Source organism: Salvia splendens, chromosome 13 (genome assembly GCF_004379255.2).
Source record: "Salvia splendens isolate huo1 chromosome 13, SspV2, whole genome shotgun sequence".
Classification (NCBI taxonomy): Eukaryota; Viridiplantae; Streptophyta; class Magnoliopsida; order Lamiales; family Lamiaceae; genus Salvia; species Salvia splendens.
Window position 1 is genome coordinate 564,357 of NC_056044.1, and position 21,044 is coordinate 585,400.

At 37.6% G+C, this 21,044-nt stretch overlaps 3 protein-coding genes and 1 pseudogene across 4 annotated transcripts; 2 read left to right on the forward strand and 2 right to left on the reverse strand.

Annotated features, from left to right (window-relative positions):
* Positions 1 to 3,013: 3,013 nt before the first annotated feature.
* On the reverse strand, positions 3,014 to 5,631 carry LOC121760212 (probable F-actin-capping protein subunit beta). Its single transcript, XM_042155858.1, has 7 exons — positions 5,392 to 5,631; positions 4,472 to 4,542; positions 4,139 to 4,252; positions 3,839 to 3,921; positions 3,689 to 3,762; positions 3,501 to 3,620; positions 3,014 to 3,413 (listed from the first exon to the last, which is right to left on the reverse strand). Exons 1-7 carry the CDS (start codon positions 5,518 to 5,520, stop codon positions 3,216 to 3,218), a joined length of 789 nt encoding a protein of 262 aa, XP_042011792.1. The 5' UTR covers positions 5,521 to 5,631; the 3' UTR covers positions 3,014 to 3,215.
* Positions 5,632 to 6,527: 896 nt separating this feature from the next.
* On the forward strand, positions 6,528 to 13,797 carry LOC121761041 (TELO2-interacting protein 1 homolog). 2 transcript variants are annotated; one of them, XM_042156626.1, is made up of 17 exons: positions 6,528 to 6,869; positions 7,105 to 7,303; positions 7,707 to 8,000; positions 8,110 to 8,199; positions 8,383 to 8,850; positions 8,946 to 9,053; positions 9,585 to 9,715; positions 9,801 to 9,933; positions 10,051 to 10,375; positions 10,454 to 10,920; positions 11,017 to 11,196; positions 11,275 to 11,433; positions 11,520 to 11,594; positions 11,666 to 11,828; positions 12,466 to 12,641; positions 12,775 to 12,990; positions 13,077 to 13,797. In XM_042156626.1, exons 1-17 carry the CDS (start codon positions 6,643 to 6,645, stop codon positions 13,722 to 13,724), a joined length of 4,059 nt encoding a protein of 1,352 aa, XP_042012560.1. In that variant the 5' UTR covers positions 6,528 to 6,642; the 3' UTR covers positions 13,725 to 13,797. The 2 variants fall into 2 exon arrangements, with proteins under 2 accessions (XP_042012560.1, XP_042012561.1); XM_042156627.1 differs by lacking the exons at positions 6,528 to 6,869; positions 7,105 to 7,303 and having other exon boundaries at positions 7,867 to 8,000; positions 8,078 to 8,199.
* A 16-nt stretch (positions 13,798 to 13,813) lies between these two features.
* On the forward strand, positions 13,814 to 15,407 carry LOC121761043 (annotated as a pseudogene).
* Positions 15,408 to 15,897: 490 nt separating this feature from the next.
* On the reverse strand, positions 15,898 to 19,914 carry LOC121761042 (laccase-14-like). The gene is made up of 7 exons (XM_042156628.1): positions 19,782 to 19,914; positions 19,459 to 19,610; positions 19,076 to 19,320; positions 18,853 to 18,981; positions 17,498 to 17,708; positions 16,439 to 17,172; positions 15,898 to 16,062 (listed from the first exon to the last, which is right to left on the reverse strand). Exons 1-7 carry the CDS (start codon positions 19,878 to 19,880, stop codon positions 15,932 to 15,934), a joined length of 1,701 nt encoding a protein of 566 aa, XP_042012562.1. The 5' UTR covers positions 19,881 to 19,914; the 3' UTR covers positions 15,898 to 15,931.
* Positions 19,915 to 21,044: the final 1,130 nt, after the last annotated feature.

A 21,044-nucleotide genomic window follows, 5' to 3' on the forward strand; every position in this document is an offset into this window, starting at 1 on the left:
CAGCAGCATCGGATCCCATTAACTGCAACTTCTCATACAGTTCAGTCAGCTTCTCTCCCACATCATTCCCTTCATCGTCATCTTCCTCACCGTCACTGGTGGACATAGTCGAGGCATCCTGCAAAGAAGCAACTTCTTGTCGAAGTTTGACAAGTTCTTCGTTGGCTGAATTTTTGATGAAGTAGTAGAATTTAGGTAAAAATTTGAAGGGGTAATTTAGGCGATTAATAAATAGTTAGTGGGAAATAATATTAAAAAAGAACATAAATAAGATAAAATATCATAAATCCCTTATTCTGAAGAATATGCATGTCTCGATCCCAAATTACGAAAGGTCAGCGAATTGAATCCCTAATTACGAAATGTCAGCAAATTTAACCCCTTATTCCGAAATTTCTCGTTTGCAAACTGTTGAATTTGTGTTAGAAACTCATAAATTGAATTCAATCATTTACTCCTATTTTCTACTGAGGTTTTTCAATTGTTCTTTTTATTTTTGTTTAAGACCATTAGTAGTGGTGCGGATGTTCAGGCAGACAGCCTCGTGGACATCTCAAAAACACCTCCTGTCACGTCATACGCGCATCCCACTGCGGATGCCACGTCATACGGACATCCCACTGCACAGTGGCGGACATCCCCAAGACATCCCGACGGACTCCCACTGCGGATGCCACGTCATACGGACATCCCACTGCACAGTGGCGGACATCCCCAAGACATCTCGACGGACTTCCCAAAATAAAAAAAATTCACAAATTCACAAATTAAACAATTGACGGAATTAAATTTTTTTTATGAATACGGAGAAAATGCAACCACTTCATTTATTAAAAAAATTACATAATTATTAAAAAAACATACACAATTTTTTAAAAAAATACAAAAATACATAGTTCAACGAGACATCATATATTGTTGATTATTTTAGTGTAATTGGATTAACTTGATTGATCAATATTGTCATAATAAGACATCATATAAGTTTAGAAGTGCGGAGTGCACGCTTGTTTAAATTCATTATGATTAGACAGGGGTTTGGGGGCAGAGCCCCTGGCTGGGGTCGAAGGACTGATTCATCAAGAAATATAATTTTTGATAGTCGAAGGACTGATTTACAATGTTCGAAACTCCTTAAAAATCTCCCTAACATATATAGGGTTTTTTAAAATAAAATAAAAAATCGGGACGTTCGTGCGAACGTCAGTCGTGTCAACGCAATGGCGGACGTCCCGGGAATGTCGCGGAACTCCGGTGTCCGCAGCATTAGAGCATCCACAACCGTGCTCTTGCCAGCGAGCATGGTTGTGGGCCCGGCGCCACTATTCCTGCCTGCTCTCTGGCAAGAGAGCAACACCCACAGCTGTGCTCTTCCGCAAGGACGAGCACAATTAAATTTAAAATTCAATTAAACAAAAACATTTCCATAAGATTAAAATTCATTAAAAAACCACAATAAATATTACAAATTACAAATAAAATAAAAAGAATATAATTAAAATCCTAAAAATTAAAAGTTACATAATTAAAATACTAAAAATTAAAAATTACATTATTAAACTCCTAAAAATTAAAAATTACATAATTAAACTCCTAAAAATAAAAAATTACATAATTATTGGCTAATATTACCCGTGGAAGACTACTGATCCGGCGGCACTAACCCCAATTGTTTTTGGAGACCCAATATCATGGCATCATAGTTGACATATCGACCATATTGAGTTGTCCTAAGAGCATCCACAGCGAGTTGTTCGGGAACCGCTCGGTCCGGCGTCGGGGTTACCCAAGTTAGCTCCTGCGAGTTGGCTAGCCACTTCTTCGGAGTCGGCGTCGGATAGGGATACCGACCTTGACCGTTTGGAGGAGCCGCTAGAGGAGGATGTTACGCCTCCCATATACTTCGGGTGCGTCCGCGTATCCTACCAAACGTTGAGGTACTTGAACGACTTGCAGTTCATGGATTGGTATGTGCTCAGCGCGGCAGTGATGATGTGACCTCGCTCCGGCCGCTCCCGACATTCCGCTGTTCCTGGAGGAAATAGCCATTGAACTTGCCAATTTCATAGTTGGCTCGACCGATGGCGTTGCGCACCATACTCTCGTTGCGCTCGATCGTTCCCGGCGGCCGGTTTTCATTGTACCGGCGAGCGACGCGCCACCAAAAGTGCTCGCCGGATTGGTTCGTGCCAACCACCGCATCTTCGGAGATTTCCAAGTACGCCTTGCACAATTTATCCATCTCCGCCGGAGTGTACGTTGTGCGGACACCGCGAGTAGGAGGAGTCGGAGTTTGGGAGGGGGCAGTCGGCCTAGGCTCCGGTGTCCACCCGTATCGCCCTTCGGAGGCACCTTGATCGTCGATTGGGTATGGCCGGTAGCCACCCGGAATGCCCGAACAACGGTTGTCAACCGAACCATTCGGGGTTCCAACCGTGAGAGGGTGGGTGGTCATCGCCTTGGCCGAACATTGTTATGTTGGCCGGGCCCGGCGCCACCGTTGTGCATGCTCTTATATCTATTATGACTTCTTGTGGTAGCTTTCCAAATAAATCAAAACCCTTGATGCGTTTCATCTTTACTTGCAATTCCTTCAACAATTCACCCTTATTTATAGTTTTCACTTATCGTATCCTTCAACAATACACCCTTATTTATAGTAAATCATGTATTCTATTCATAAATATATATTCTATTAACTCCTGTAGAAAGTAATAAATCTGATTTGAGATTTCATGCATATAAATAATTTTAATCAATCTATGTCTATCTTATTTAACTAGGAAACGATATTGATCTAATTTGGAGAAGATATTTATAAAATTATGTTATACGTGAAGAAATTATAATTATGTTTGGTTGGCTAAGATTATGTCTAAGATAATTTTATTAAGTTATTTTGTAGTTGAGATTAGAAACAAGATTGATTATATTTGTTTTATTTTAATTTATTGGCAACTTAAATAATTAAAATTGATTAATCATAATCCAAACTTATTTATTTTAATAAAAATAAATGAAATCAAATAGTATTGTGCAAATTTAGCATAATCATTTCAATGCTTACAATATCATTGTAATATTATTTTTTTCTAGTTTGGAGTTTCAGCAAAGTATTTCATTGAAAAGGATTCCACAACTGATTCACAAAATAAGACAATACACCATAAAACTGATTTTTAATACTATGTCTCATGTGCCAGAAAACATTGATTTCAAGGATGTCTCTTGCTGATATGCTCGAGAAGCCTCGTTTGAACGGGTTCAGATGGCGGTCGCAATGTGCAGACCATCTCCTTCGTCTTCCCAAAATAGACCTGATCCAGCGAGTACCTCAGCTTGCTCTCCATTTCTTCAATCATCCTGCCCATATTACAGAGATGACCCTCTGCAACCGGAAGATCCATATTCATCTGTATGGGGAAAAGGAGCGAGAAGCGAGATAAGAAGCGGATAATCAATACCAAATCACCACCATTTGTAGTCAAAGTGGAAAATACCTGTCTTCTAATCGATCCTGACAAGTTGAAGTTGCCTGAGGACTCATCGTTTGTGGTCAACGAAAGCATCACAGAGCTAGTCAAACAGTAACGAGCAGTTGCCTCCTCTAGAGGAACCACCTATAAATACGAAAACATATGAGCATAACTAGACCACACGGACTCTGTTTCTGAGTCGGATGACATACCTCAATGACATGTATTGCTTCCCAAGATCCTTCTTCTAAATAACCTCTTCTGCCATCTGCAGTCCTCGAGCCATCTTTGAAAGCGAAAATCAATGCATAAGTTGAGGAAGAAGAGTAATAAAAATAAATAAATGGGAGAAAAATTATCACCCTTTTTTATTAAGAAGCAAGCAATGAAACCTTCGTCTTCGTTCTCCCAGATATACACTGATGAAGTACCACCTTCATAGTACCTATTGATTGATTGGTCCACTTAAGCTGCTTGAACTCTCAGAGAAACAAAATAGAAATAGGAAAAAGTAACGATGACAATAAAATTATAGACACACAAATATTATACCAACAAATGCAACATCCCTTCCTAGAGTAGTTAGGAAGCAGTGTTATTCATTATTTTTTGCAAGAAGTTTGTATAGTTAAATAAATTGCGAGGTAAGTAAAAGACCTCACTGGTCACAATAAACCATGAAGACATCATTTGCTTCCACTTCAAGTTTCCTCAGCTCCTGAGATGGATAAAGCCCGTCGTCTAGTGGGGGATGGTATTTATTTGACCAAGGTGACCTTCAGGAGCCAAAACAAGAAACAACCGAAATAACTATGTCTCAGTAAGGGCGGTAAAGATAAGAAGAAGATAAAAGCATTGGCTTTTAAATGCTCCATGGTCCAGTCTCCAGTTTATTTGCTAAAAAGGCTCATCATAAACATAATAAATCATTGGCCCTTGATGATGTTATTTCACAAGAATTAATGGAAGCATACACTACTGCGTGTGCGACATACCTATAAGAATCTGCATCTCGGTTATATTCGCATAATATGAACTCCTTCCCACTATCAACATCACATAAAACCTGAGGAACAACATTATGTTTAGCAAAATAACCTACTAGTAAATAACTATTTTTGCAGTGAAGATCACAGTAAGGTCATATTTTGCATAGAGAGAAGGCCTGCTTGTAAAGGTACATGAAGACCAAATTTAAAAGCAAGATATACAGTTCAGATCATGCCAAATAAGAGACTAATCATCTTCCTATCCATCGGTATATAGGATTGCAACAAACCAAGAAAAAAAAGTAATAGCAAGCAGAAAATATGTATGAAATGATCCTGATACCCCAGATGTTCTTCATCCCTACGGACCTACAGCTATGGCTCAAAACTCCTTCACGAATCAACATAAAATAAAGCAAAAAATCCCACAGCAATTCATAAATCAAAAGATACGGAGTAACATGAGAATCAACTCCAACCGAAGGAGCTCTTTCAGGTTCTTAGTAGCATGTAAAACTAAGACCGAATAATATCCTAAAATACAATTCATTTTGAATTATTTATGACAAAGTCGAAGATACAGCCAGTTCTTTATATAAATAAAATTAAAATTTCAGAACCTAGACTTAGAGAAGAAACCATAAACAAATTACGCAATTAGTGATTAGGAACTCAAAATCCAATGTACAGCTGAATTATACATCGCCACAACAATTTCCCCAAAAAATTGTAGAAAAAAACAGAGAATACAAAATCCAATTGCCACGGAAAAAAAGTAACCTTCAAAATTCAAATCGCATAATCTATTAATCTCCGATGAAATTCTCAATCTAGACGATTTCGAGCATACGCACACATATATATATACATGAAACTGAATCGAATCAATCCAATTAAACTTGTATAAGGCAGTGCAAATATTTCACCTGAAGAGGCTGGTCAACTTGAGAGAGGAGATCGGCGGAAAGATGCGGTAAAAGGCTTAACAATGCCGATAGCGCCGCTTCCGAATGCTTGGGCGGAATTCTTCGCATCAATCCCATTGCTGCCTCCATTTTGAGCTTTCGTTTCTCCCTTTTAGGATCAATTTATGTTTCTGTAATTCTTAAAAATGTTGCGTATATGTTTTGAGAGAAAATGATTTAAAAATGTCATTTTTAGCTTTTCTTATGATCGCGCTATGGAACTACTAATTTATAGCTAAAAAATGAGACACTATTTTATTTTGGTTAAATATAGTAAATATGGAAATAAATTTAAAGATTCATGATTTGTAATTGTGTTTAACATTTGTTTGCCACAAATGTCATGTTTTCATTTGGTTCAAACTTCAAAGTTACAATTCGAATATTTAGTGACATAAATTGATTTAAATATTAAGATAAAAGAGTTCAAACTTATCGATAAGTTTAATCTTAATTTTATCGAATTATAGTAGCATCAGAATTCATAAGTCTTCTTGAGATAGCTCTTGTAGATGAAAATGGATGAGTCGAATTATTCAAAAAAATTTCATTGGATTGAGTCGAACACATCCTTTATTTTTAGTACATTCGCAATAAAATTTATCACGCCATTCATTTATAGTCCATTTCAATTTGTTCATTTATCAAACATTTTGTATGCCTAACTTTTCAATCAATCACTATATGGTAATACTTAGTGTGCATTCATCTTTTTTTTGCTCTCAGCAATTCCCGTGTTCCATTTATTATTATTATTATTATTATTATTATTATTATTATTATTATTATTATTATTATTATTATTATTATTATTATTATTATTATTATTATTATTATTAAACATAAATATGTTCAATCTAACATTTTCAAGAGTTGGTATAATTAGGGTGTCTAAAATTATTTGAATTGAAATCAAGGTTTCACGAGACTAGTTATCAGTCAACCCTAGTAATGATCTTGAAAATGCAATTATAGTTTATACTAAAAAATAAAATTTCAATATGAAAATAAATTACCTAAATTAACAAGAATATAACTATACTAAATTTATTTTCAACATAATAAAAACTACTACTATAAATAATTTCAACAATTGCCCCAATGGCGACAATTCATTCTCTCGACTCTGGAATGAGTTGAACTGAATCTTCTTCAACAATCAAACAATCCAATTTCCCCCTAAAAACCACTGCAATTTCTGTTATCGAAGCAATGGCAGAAACGCAAATTCTCGACGGAAAATCAGGAATAAGAGGCTCAATTTTCGAGGAAGTTGACGAGGAAGACACTCGAAACAGCGCTCTTTTTCTGGAACTGAAGCACAGCTGCGTGCAGCTGCTGGACCTCCTTCGGAACCCCGACGGTGATCCCTCCTTTCTCTCCCATCTCCTCCACCTGCTTCAGAAGTCCTCCACGCTATCTCTCCAGCCGCTTTTCGAGTATGCCCTAGCTTCTCTAATTCGTTTAATTGGCTTATGTTAGGTTATTTATTTCAGTTGAATTTTTCGATATTTCATTTGCTGGAACTTTAACAGTGGAACTAATGAATTAATGTGCTAAAACATGTGGAGATGATAGGTTAATTCATTATCGAGATACTTATGTGTTTGCTTATCTTATGCTTAATGTGCAGATGATCTGTTGTTTATCTAATTTTTTGTATTTTTTCCTCAGCTTTATTTTGTTCCCGTTGCTGCTTCTGTTCGACGCATCAGTAGAATGTAGGTCGTCGACGAAAACGGATTCCAAAGATGATTCTCTAGTATCTAGCACCTTACTGATGGAACATAAAGTGAGTGACTCGGTGACGGAAGGCGTGGTTCTCTGCTTGGAGGAAGTGCTGAAGAAGTGCCAATTAGGATCTATTGATCAGGTATCTAAAGCTAGAGGGGATTTTTTATATGACATACTATATGTTTTCACCATTGCAGACTTACATTGTACAGATAGTTGGTTCTTTATATTTTCACATTTCCACTATTTGCATATCTTATGCAGAGTTTTGCATAATACATATAGAGGATTCTCTATTCTAAATATAGAAGTCATTCAAGATGAAGATATAATCAAAGAACTTTGCTTTTCAGTGCTTGTAGTTGTCAGTATTGATTTTGGGATTTTAGTATGGCACTTCAGGCTGCGGCTCTCGTATATTTACCTTAGAATTCAATCCTTTGACATTCAGTTCAACTTATTTTTCTAATGCCATATATTTAGGAAAAGTCGTTTGTGTTGTCCATCGAAGTTGTTCTCATAATATTTTCAATAATATGTAGTTGGTTGTTATACTGAAGAAATTGACACTTGGAGCTATGCTTTCTCCACTGGAAGCTTCAGAAGAATTTCGTGAAGGAGTGATAAGGTGCTTTAGGGCCGTGTTGCTGAATTTGGGTCCTTGTTCCGATGATTCCTGTCCTTGCAAGGGAATAAGTAATAGGCCTATTCTTCCAGATGAAAAAGAGTGGCAATTTCCAGGACATATTTCAGTCTCAAAAGAGTGTCCATTAGCATTTCTTCAGTCTCAACCTGCTTCTGCTGCGATTGGACACTGGCTGTCTCTTATGCTCAAGGCATGTATATGTCCTCATAGATGAGTATCTATAAGAGATATTGTGATTAAGCAGGTTGTCCTTTGATTATGTGGCAGGTTTCTATATCTAACTAGATGTCTACTTGAAGGCTGCAGATATTGAGGTCACACGAGGTCATCGGGGCAGTTCAAGCCTTCGAGTTGAAGCTTTAATGACACTTCGAGTGCTTATTGCAAAGGTGACTTATTATTATTTTCTTTACTGTGCTGTTTAGTAATACAAGACATTGGCATATGTACAACCTGTCTAACAAATTGAGGGACTTCATTTAAAAAGCTTCACGCTTTTCTCAAAGGTTCAAAATGTTACTCATCAGGAAATAAGTAAGCTTGTAATTCATAATTTTGTGTCGACCTTGCAGGTTGGCTCGGCAGATGCCTTGGCTTTTTATTTACCAGGTGTCGTAAGTCAATTGGGGAAGGTGTTGCACACTTCAAGATCTATGATTAGCGGTGCGGCAGGAAGTACAAAAGCCTTGGATCAGGCAGTTAGAGCATTGGCTGAATACCTTGTTGTGGTTCTCGACGATGGCGTTTCTACACCTCGTGGTGCCCAGGTGGAGGACATTTCTGGCTTCTCATCAACTAAAGAGAAACCTCTTGCTTCATTCCTAGAGGAACTCCGTCATCTACCTGCTCAAAAAACAACTCAGGGTGATATCAGAGACTCTACTGAATCTATAGAGAAAGGCAGCATAATATCTGGAGGAGATAATGTGCAGGGTGTTGTTGACCTTAACGTTCGATCACTGCATGTAAACCGTACAGAGGAGTGGTTAGCAAATACTGCTGCTCATGTTAATAAACTTCTATGTGCAACATTTCCTCTTGTAAGATTAACATGGCTGTTTTCAAGCATACGTTATACTATTTTATGTTGCCTGTTACTATATTTATTTGGAACTCCTTTCCTTTGCTCTTGCAGCTTTGTGTTCATCCTAGCAAAAATGTGAGACTAGGACTTTTGGCTTCTCTACAGGGGCTCTTATGTAAATGCAGTTACACATTGAAAGAAAGCAGATTAACTCTTCTGGTGAGCTAGAACCTAGAATGTTAACAAATCACCCTTTTATGTGTTTTTGGCAATGTACTAGCATTCTTGAATTGATAACTTCATAGAGATAAATATTTAAATAGTTTAGTTTCAACATCACAATTGACCTTCCCCATCTGTTTGGCTCAAGAGTTCAACGAGCCCATGTTTTGTTCTTAGCTATATAGTTGTTAAGTGTACTGCTCATCTCGAGCCATATATACCTAATAATTCCCATTATGGAGTGAACTGCAGAATCAGGTGAGACTTGAAAAGAGAGATGTTATCCTCTATTCTGCTCCTCTTAGTTCATGCTGTTTTGGTAACTGTTCTTTTTTTTGTGTGTGGCCTCAAATTGTTTGAGGCCACAGACCGATGACCCAGCTATGAGATGCCATTAGGGTTTAGTCTATTAGATGGAATTCTGTATGATGAATCACTTCACCCTATCTGAATAAATCAAATTCTCATTTTCTTTGTTAGCAACTTAGCATCTGTGGTATAAAAACGTGTGGGCTGGTTTCTGTGCAGGAATGCTTGTGTGTGTTAGTTTGTGATGATCTTGGAGATGTTTCTTCATCAGCCCAAGCCTTTTTTGGACTTCTGATTTCATCGAAAGGAAAGCATCAAACAAAACATGAGGTTGTTGAACTTTTTCGCAGGTAAACTTTTTTTCACTGTATTATGTTGATTTTTTTGTGAAACCTTGAATTTTTTGTAACTTTGTTTACACGCACATACATACAGGTTGATTGAAAAACTTCCTCAAGTGGTACTGGGTAATGAGGAGTCACTTGCACTATCACATGCCCGAAAGTTGCTAGCAATTACATATTTCGGTGGTCCCAAACTTGTTACAGACTACCTACTTCTTTCTCCTGTAGGCTTACGATTTAAACTCTTGTTTAGCTTTGTAAATGGCACCTAAGACTTAGATATCTCAGTTCCCAAAATCTCATCCTCGTTTGGTGGCTCTGTATTACTTGACTTCTTCTAGGTGACAGCTGCATGTTTCTTGGATGTGTTTGCGCTCTGTCTAAGTCAAAACTCTGTTTATGCTGGTTCACTCAACAAGCTTGCAGCAGCAAGACCCACATCATCCGGCTTCATGCATTCAATAGCTGAGATCCAGGCCATTACTAGTGCTGAAGGTTCTCAGGGATCAGGTTTCCAGAATAGGAAAATTTCAAATGTATACGAACATGGAAATAATGAATATAAGCTGCCTAGCATTCCACCTTGGTTGACTAATATGGATAGTCAGAAGCTGTACCAGACTCTTTCAGGAATCCTGAGGCTAGTCAGTCTATATGTGCTCACAGGTGGTTTATTTAGGTGTTTTTACCAACTAATCTTTGTGCTCACAACTTCATGCCATTGACAAGGTTATTTTATTTCAGACTCTCGAAGTCAGGGTTCATACTCTGGTTTAATTGATATTCTCCTTGAACACTTCCGTAAACTGATATCTGAGCTGCGACTGAAAGAACTCCATAAAGAAAGCTGGCAGTCTTGGTATAAAAGAATGGCTTCAGGGCATTTGGTTCGGCAAGCTAGTACTGCTGCATGCATCCTCAATGAAATGATTTTTGGGCTGTCTGACCCGGCCATGACATCTTTTGGAATGTTCGGTCATCGTCTACACCATGAAAGTAATGGTATTGATGATGCTTTTGTAGAAAATCATGCTCAGGAGAAGTACCAGAAGTCTAGTTCCAGGGCTTATTTGATTGATTGCATTGGTAGTATCCTACATGAATATTTATCACCTGAAGTCTGGGATCTCCCACTTCGACTATCAGCTTCTCCCTCTGGAGAAGGCGACGTAAATATGCATTTTTTCAGTGACTGTGCAATGCTGCAGCAGGTTTCTTTGACTTAAAATTTGCTTAGGGTTTAGTGTTTATATGCAATACAGATTTGTGCAATGTAACACTGATATTGTACACATTTCCCGTATCAGGTCATTATTGAAGGAATCGGCATATTCAATATTTGCCTGGGCAAAGAATTTTCATCGTGTGGATTTCTTCACTCCTCTCTCTATATGTTACTTGAAAATATCGTATGCTCAGATTTTCAAGTCAGGAGGGCAGCTGATACTGTCCTACATGTTATCTCTGCTACACACAACTGTCCAACTGTGAGTATTCATTATGCAGTTTGTTATGTAAGCATTTGAATCAACAAGTATTACTATAACTGCATATAATTGGTTCAGGTGGGCCACTTGGTTGTCGACAACTCAGATTATGTGATTGACTCCGTATGTAGGCAACTGCGACATCTAGATTGTAATCCTCACGTGCCTAATGTTCTCTCCGCCGTGCTCTCTTACGTTGGGATAGCTGACAAAATATTGCCACTGTTGGAGGAGCCGGTACAAGTTTAATGTCTTCCGGATGTTACAGTAATTGCTAAAAATTGTTGGCAATCCTGATAACCTGATGTTACTGACTTGTACAGATGCATGCAGTCTCCATGGAGCTTGAAATTCTTGGGAGGCATCATCACCCTAATTTGACTGTCCCCTTCTTAAAGGTTAGTTTTAGGAAGCACTTCCGTAATATCTTTAGTTGATAGTCCTAAGTTCTTAATTTTTCTTTGTTTAGGCCGTAGCAGAACTAGCCAAAGCCTCCAAAAGGGAGGCTGGTGAGCTTTCCGGTCAATTAGAGTTGTACAAGAATGATGTCAATTCAAAAATGTGGAATGAAGAGAAAAGAACAGGAAATAATGTTCGACATTCAGAATCAAATGCTAATAATCTTGACTCCGGTGAGTACTTCTCATATAGTCATATGTTATATTCTTATGTGTTTTTTGACATTTTATTTTCATGGCTCAGTATTGGTGCAAATTAGATATATCAGTAACATATGATGCTTTAAGCCTATAACCTCTCTGGTTGAGCTCTATGAAACTATTGTTGAATGTGAGACCTAGAAGGTGGCCACATTTGACTTGATTTTGGTTTTCTTTTCCTTTAACCGAGAACATAAAAGATCTTCATGATATAGCCTTCATAAATAGGAAGCTTTTCAGTTTTGATATCTATGATCTATCTGATTTTACTGTCATCGTCTTGACTTGTGTGGACTTTTTGTCGTACTGCAATAATAATATCTGTTTGCCAAGATATCTGAAACTAGTATAATATCTGAAATTCGGGAGATGATTGGTACGAAGATATGAACTAGAAGGTTATAAAGAAAAAATGAATTCCAACTCTAGATACAGAACCAGCAGTCTGACTACTTTTCTAGCCTCTCTTCTATTCGATTACGAACAATCCTTAAGGAAGAGCTAACTCAAAGCTGTTTCCGGAGCACCGAAACAGTTGATGTTCAGTATTTGGTTTTGCAGTTAACAGGATACTTGGCTAACTCACCTTTGTCCATTCCCCCCCCCCCAGAAATAGACGAGGGAAGATGTGCCATTGAATTGGAATCTGTTGTATTCAAGTTTAACGATTCAAAAAGATATCGGCGTATAGTTGGATCTATTGCAGGGTCATGCATTGTTGCTGTTACTCCGCTAATTGCTTCATCTGATGCAACAGCATGCTTGACAGCTCTGGATATAGTTGAGGTCACTTTCATTTCCACATTTTACCAAGTTGTGCCTGATAAATTTTCCCCTATAATTCTCGAAAATCAGACTTTAGGTTTTTATTTTTCAATAAATTCAACTGAATCTTTGTCATACCTTGGTTTTCTTTTAGGATGGTATTACCACACTTGTCAAAGTGGAAGAAGCCTACAAGCATGAGAGTGAGACGAAAGAAGCAATCGAACAAGTCATTCAGTCATGTTCGTTATACCATCTTCTCGACACACTCGGTGCTGCTGAGGATGAAGCTTCAGAGAATAGATCACTTCCTGCAATGAACAAAATCTGGCCTTACTTGATTACCTGTTTTCGGAATAAGAATCTAGTGGTAAGCAAAAGAGCAGTTTCATAGCGAAATCTTCACGATCTAAGTGCTGAAAACGGTTCCTATCATGTTTCTGTCTCGCTCCACAGGCCATCCGAAGATGCTGTCGCACGATCAGCACCGTAGTGCATATCTGCGGTGGAGAGTTCTTCGCTCGTCGCTTCCACACCGACGGTGTCCACATCTGGAGACTCCTAAGCACGTCGCCGTTTCAAAAGAAAACCCGTGCCAAGGAAGAACGAACCCCCCTCCAACTCCCTTACAGGACGAGCCTCACATCTTCCGAAGATTCGCCTGCCGAGCTATCAACCCTGAAAGTCCAGGTAGCGATCCTCGACATGATCTCAGACCTAGCTCGGAGCAAAAGAAGCGCGCCGGCACTGGAACCGGTCCTCAAGAAGGTCAGCGGCGTCGTGGTCGGGATGGTGTGCAGCGGCGTGAAGGGCCTTCAGGACGCCTGCGCCAACGCCCTCGTGGCGCTGGCATCCATCGACCCTGATCTGATATGGCTGCTTCTTGCCGACGTGTACTACTCGCGGGTGAAAAGCCCGCCTCCGCCCCCGTCCGGCGAGTTCCCGGAGATCTCTGAGGTGTTGCCTTCGCCACCATCGCTCAAACACTACTTGTACGTGTTGTATGCAGGTCAGAGCTATGGATTCGATGTTGATTTTGCCGCTGTGGAAACTGCCTTAGATAAATTAAACTCCATTGTTTTTACATCGCAAATGTACAAATAATTGTTTTTTGGGTAAATTTCTGGTTTTGTATTAGAATAAGGGCTTCATTATATATATATATTAATGCCGAAAATCAAAATTTGCACCATTTTATGCAGAGTTCAAATTATCTTTACGGAGTAGTATTTCCCACCATTCATTCATATATATACACTCAAAACACTTTTCCCCCAAAACTAAACCTCAATTCCACACTCCAACCACTCTTCCCTCACCATCTCCAGCATACCCGAAAATGTCTACACCTCCGATCAAATTCGGAATCCTCGGCTGCGCGAAGATCGCTCGCAAGCTATGCCGCGCCATTGCCCTCTCCGGAAACGCCTCGATCTCCGCCATCGGCAGCCGATCGGCGGAGAAGGCTGCCGAATTCGCGCGGGAGAACGCCTTCCCGGCGTCCGTGAGGGCCTACGGCTCGTACGACGCCGTTCTAGACGATCCGGACGTTGACGCGGTGTACGGGCAGCTGCCGACGAGCCTGCACGTGCAGTGGGCCGTGCTGGCGGCCCGGAAGGGGAAGCACGTGCTGCTGGAGTCGCAGAGCTGGATGTGATACTGGCGGAGTGCGAATCGAGTGGGGTGCAGTTCATGACGCTACCATGTGGATGCACCACCCCCGGACCCACCGGATGAAGGACTTTCTCTCCGATTCTTCCTCCTTTGGGCACCTCAAATCAGTACGTTTCATTTCTTGCATTTTTAATTCACCAATATATCGGCTTTGTTATTTTGGAATAGTTATAAAAATACAAAATAACTGTCTTTTTTTATTATTATTAAAGTGTTGTTTTGGAGCTTAATTTACATGAATAGTCTTAATTTATAGCTATAATATGGTAGGTTCGCAACGAAGAAGGATTTAAGTTGTGAATTATAGAAAAAATGTGGTTAATTTACTACTATTATTTCGCAATCTTGACATCTCTACTCATTTTAGCGGTAAATTTTAGTGAAATGACGTCGTTTTATCTTCAATTTAGGACGAAATTTCTAGTGCTTCTACTTCTAGCAATGTAGTACTAATTTCTAGTGTTTCTAGATTTATAGAGGCTAATCTTGGTTGTATTAATTAGTAAATTAGAATTTAAAAATAAAGTTTAAAATAAGATCGTGACAGAGTTCCTCTTTTTATTGATGTTTGTAACTTTTGTGTTTGGATTAAATTTCGAACATACTTTTCAAATTTATAAAAGCCAATTGGATACGTGATTAAGAGGAACTTCTCATGTTATCGAAATTTCAAAGTTGTAATGCTGCACTAGTTTTCGTGTCAAAATATGCATGAAATATTTTGAGGCATTATTGTGTTAGTTGAGAATTTGATTTTTTTCCCCATATTTTTCCACTATTTTCCAACTCTAGTCATTGTAGTACTAATTTGTAGTAATAAAATGCGTTCTATTAATTGATTCCGTATCTCTTTACTTATTTTGAACTGTTTCATTATTGTTGCTTTTTCACTCGTTACTTTTAGCTCCGAGCATTCCTTTTCGTGTAAAAAAATTATAGTATTTCAAACATAAATAAGGAGTATATTATTTTTCTATAGGTGGAGAGTAATTTTATATTTCCGGCAGGAAAAGATTTTCTAGAAAACGACATTTTCGATTTCCGGCAGGATGGTACTGCATTCGATCAATCGTGTGGGCCGCCGATTACGAGCTACCTCAATCCGTAATCGCTTCACCCGACGCGGTCCTGAACAATGCCGGCATCATCTTGTCTTGCCGTGCTAAACTGCAATGGCAAGATGGCAGGGCCGGGACCTTCTGTTGCTAGTTCCTAGGTGACCTAAACATGGATGTGACAATAGCCGGAACGGAGGGTACTTTGTCCGTTCGCGAATACGTGGGCCCATTCCAGGAGAAAAAGGCTAGTTTCACCACGGTCGTAAAATCAAAAGATAGCGAAGTTATAACAGCTTATAAGCAACTCTTCAAAATCTACAATTTATTGATAAACCTATATATTTGACTGAATTTATTCTGACCCTAATGTTAATAGCGAAAGTCTTATAATTATACGCATTGTATGCATGTATAATAGTAAAATTTGAGGATTACCACAAAATATAAGTGTGACAGTTAAAAGAACCAAATCATGTTCAATATACCATCTCATGCATGCTTTTACGTATACTTAATAAATCTATATTTTTCTCCTCTTTTTAGCTAACGTATATATTCTCTCTTTCACACACACATTAATTAGCATCTTGGGAAATCTGGAGGTGGAGGATCCATTTGAGTAGAAGGGCTCTTCCCATTTTTAGTGATGAACACCATCATCATTCCCCAGCTTAGATGTCTCTCCAAATGGCAATGCAACAGCCAAACCCCTTAAAAAATTTAAAATAGATTTAGTATACTCCAAATTAAAATATTTGAGACTTTCAAAATAAATAACACTACATAACGTTGCACACAATTTGTGAGCACCATTTGCGTCTAACCCACATTAGCTTTTCTCTTTTCGGATTCTATTCCTTTTCCATATAACGTAGAAATCGTGACCGAGGTTTTAAAATTTATTAATTACATAAACATCAAAGCCTAATTTGTAAATCTGATTACCCCGGTCACAATTTCCTAATTAAGCTTAATAAAGCTAAAAAAATAAAATTCTAACATGGACTAAACTGAAACCGTGCTTGCAGATAGTGTAAGACATAAAAAACTTGACAATGAATTCGAAACGACAGAAGTAAAAAAAACCTGGATTATCGGCCCGGAACCTAATAGTAGTCCATCCATTGACCGGAACTGCAATGGTGTTCATCAATGGCGGATCGACAAGATTATAGCTCCCTGGATCCGTCTTCTCATCGAAATCCCCAAATCCACTACCAACAACGTAGAAGCTATACCCGTGCAAATGCATCGGATGATCAACTCCTGTCACGGTGTTTGTCCCTTGAAAAACGATCTCCACCGTCGAATTGTAGTCGAGATACCTCACCTTCGTCCCATTGGCCGGGACCCACAGCTCCCTCGGGACGGAGGCCTCAGTGTAGTTGAAGGCAAGCGGTGGCCTTCCCGGGAAATCCCCGCGGTAGACGCCATTGATCCCTTTGTAATAAGCTTCTAGGATTGAGATATTTGGTTGGTCGAATGTTAGATTGTTTATGCTTGAGGAAAACCTATCCCCAAATGGCCCTAAGCAGGTGGAGTTGGGGCATGGGAGAGTGTTCATTGAGAGAGTGAAGAAGAGTTTTGTGGAAGGGTTTAAGGGCACATTGATTGGGCGGTTTTCTAGGGTTAGGGTTTTCAATTTTCGGGTGAAGTCGGCCGAGGCGAGGGTGTTGTTGGACTCGGGGAGGGTGGGAAGCGGTGGGGATGAGGGTGAAGGGGTCGAGGGGGTGGTTCGATACTCGAGTAGGGCGGTGGTGGTGGTGTTGTCGAAGGTTCCGGCCACGGAGTAGGGCCCGACGGCCATGTAGTAGTTTTGGCTATAAGAAAAAAAATGATAGTGATTTATAAAAAACATTAGCATATAAAAATATTAGTGTATATAAAAAACATGATGTTTTACTATAGTAAAACATCACATCATGTTTTTAACCTTGATAAAAGAAAAATGTTCTTATCCCTCTATTGTTAATTTGTTCACTTCATGTGCAAGTGCAACTATTTATACTCACTAAAATTATATTATGAATCCGTCACATTCTTATATACTTAATAGGGTACTGATCATGTTTAGCTAGCTAAATATATATAATGGTCTATATCAACTTTAGATTAACACAAGAAAAAATATTTGTGTAGTAGTACCTTTTTTGGTTGGCGAGGAGTAGGAAGTCGATGGTCTGGCCAGGGGAGATGGCGATGTAGTCGGAGGTGAAGGGTTTGAGGTAAGCCCCGTCAGTGCCAACGACGGTGACATTGTGGCCGCCTATTTTGAGGAACATGATGGTGTTCATCACGGCGTTGATTACCCGAATTAGGTATCTCTTGCCATGGTCGACGGTAATCTTTAATGTATCTACATGAAGTTAAAATGGATTAAAAGCTCAGGCTATAATTTAATTATCATAAACAATATGTTAATGAATTATTGATACCCATTGTCTACATATATGGTGTTTCATTTCCTATTCTCACTACATTACAAATTACTCTTGTATCAATATTTTTTCCTCATATGAACGTAGTAAAATTAAATTAATGGATATTGACATCTAATATCATGAAACTTTCAAAAAGTTGGGTATTTCCCACGAACTTTAAAATTGACAAATAATATCACGAACTTTACCCTGGGTTTGTTTTTTCCCACGAATGAAAAAATTCATGTTATTTTAATAGATTGAAGAACAATTTTGGAGGGTGTGCTTCAAGAAAAACTATCTTCAAAGATTGAAAAACTTGAAGCTCTCAAAATTGTTGTCGAGAAATTACGAAAAAAAATCCGTATCATAATATTACTTGTGGGAATTTTTTCATTCGTGGGAAAAAACAAACCCGGGGTAAAGTTTGTGATATTATTTGTCAATTTTAAAGTTCAAGGGAAAAACCCAACTTTTTGAAAGTTGTATGATATTAGATGCCAATATCCCTTAAATTAATGAGATGGTCTTTTTTGAAGGCTATATACGTTGAATGTACTATTATTGGAAATATATTTTTATTCTGAAAACAAGAAATTACTTAATCATCTCACTTTTCATCATGCTATACATAGTCGTTTATCGTGTGTACTTGTAAACAAAGGTCAAATCATGAAAATATATACTTCTAAACCCAAATTTTTGGAAACAAACGTGGTCAATGAATAATCACCTAAACCGTAATTAATTAATTAGTGTTAATCAATCAACTTTCATATGTGATGGATGACAATTCCATTTAGAATAGAGAGTTGCAAAACATACTCTTCCTTTTTTAATGAGGAATTAGTATCAAATGATTGAAAATAAAATAACTTAGTTGGTAAGAAGTTTCTTCTTCATCTAAGAAGTCGGAGATCAAGTCATCATGATGGTAAAAATCTGACGATAGAAAAAGCCATAAATTCGAATTTCACCAACCCCTAATAAATCTCGAATACATACCTCGTGAACATCGATCCACACGATGTAAACCAACATTAAAAAACCATAAATTAAATTAGAGTAAGAAGCTCAAACCTTTTCTTGAGCAAGGGTACAAGTCACCTGGCTGACCATTTATAAGAAAAGCATCAGAAATATTAGGTTCCCCTCCATTTTCAAGAAATTCACTAAGAACTTCTTGAACATCATTTTTCCACCACTCCCCTACAACAAAAAATTAACGTAGAAAGCAGTTTATTTTTTTAAAAACTAAATTTCCAAGTATCTAGCTACCTGCCTATTTATAACTAAAATTTACCTAATATGATTGGAATTTCAGCATGAGGCACTGGAAAAGGATAATTATCCTTCTTCTTGGGATGTATAATCACTGCTCCGTGCACCGTGGCACGTGACCAGTCACTATGTGCGTGCCACCAAAGAGTCCCAATTTCATCAGAGAATTCAATCTTCTGACTGAAATTAGTCCCGGGTCGAATAGGGCACTGGGTTATGTACTCAGGCCCATCTGACCATGGATATCTCGGTTGCTTCACCCCATGCCTATAATAAGACCACCTCAATTAGGATTTATATTCTTTTTTTGGTAGCGAGGTAAATACGGTGTTTTGTGTAATAATTTGCAAATTTCACGAAAATATTGGTGGGATTCGAACGAGAGGAGAGAAATCGAGACTTTACCAATGGATGGTTATATTTTGTCGTGCTTTGTTCGCGACTACGACGACAATGGTTTCTCCCTCAGTTACATATATAGTTGGTCCTGGAAATTGCCCATTTACAGTCATTATAGTCTTGTTGCTGCACAACCTACTGTATGGTGTTTCAACCACCTACAAAAATATAATATCAAGATATTTTCATGAGAGAAAGAGTATATATAGATGGTGGGATTGCTATTAGCTAATGTATTATGTACATATATGTCATTGCAATATTTCAAAAGATAAAAAATTTGTAGCTGAAATTAAATTAAATCTATCATCAAGAAACTAATTAATTACCTCGAAGTTATAGTAAGTTGTAGCATAGCTATAAATCACTCCACTATGCAAGAGAAGAGCTACTAAAATTTGCAAGATCATCGCCTTCGTAGTTCCCATCTTCTTGATTATTGTTATAACTAATAACTATTTGTGGATATATACTCTGATGAATAAGTTTGAACTCCCAATTTTCTATATGCATATGTATAAAGTAATATATATCGAAGAAATCAAAATGTAAAATTGATTTGGTCATGATCTTCTGCACACGTCTTCCAATAGGAATTTGGGTGTTTTCCTCATATTTAGAAGACATACCACCTAATATATATATAGTATTTAGAATCTTAAGTTATGACTTATTTTAGCAAAATTTAGGATAATATTCATCAGTCCACAAGTGTTGGAAGCTAATTAGTTTATTTAGTAGTAGTAACTTTTAGTTCAGAAAATGAAAAAGAAATTTGGTTGATTAGGAAAATCATACTGTTTTTTTTAATCATTTAGGGGTGTACGTAATTGATTTAAGTGGTGTTATTTATAATCCTTTTTATTTTATCTTCGCCTAAAAAACACTTTACTATTATTTACTTCTACATTAACACGTGTCGGCACTTCTTCATGGTTTGAATATTCATTAAGGAAACTATTAGTATTAATCAAGATCGATCTTTGCTTGCTTGCACTCTTAATTATTCTTTCCCCGCGAAATTTAGAGGATTTAAATTGATTATATAAAATGACTTTATTGATATGGTTCACACATTTATGGTTATTTAATTTCTACCAATCTCTGTCTAGTCGTTTAATTTACTGTGACTAGTTTTATCAGCCAATTAGTAGCGATAGTCCAACTATATGTGTTACTTGATTTTGTAAAATCAATTACTCTACTTTCGAATTAGTTCCATTGTCGAAGAAGAAAGCCCTTCTAATTTTCTATCTTTTCATTTTTTTTTCTAAAGTCAAAGGTTGAGTTCATTTATTTTCTTTTATAATTAAAATTACACGTTATATATAAGTTGGATTAATAGTCTACCAAAGTTATGTAGAATATATATATCCCAATAATATGACACCACGTTTGATTTGAGGATAAATTAATATTTTTTCATCACAATAAAGCAATATAGCCATCGGCCACCTAATTAATCACGGATTAATGTAATATTTGTGTGGTTTGAATACGAGCTTTGAAAATGGAGTTTATAATCAAATGAAAATCAAACCTTAAAAATCAAAATCAGTAATTTAAATCTTTGTGAAATCGTTTCTCTTAAA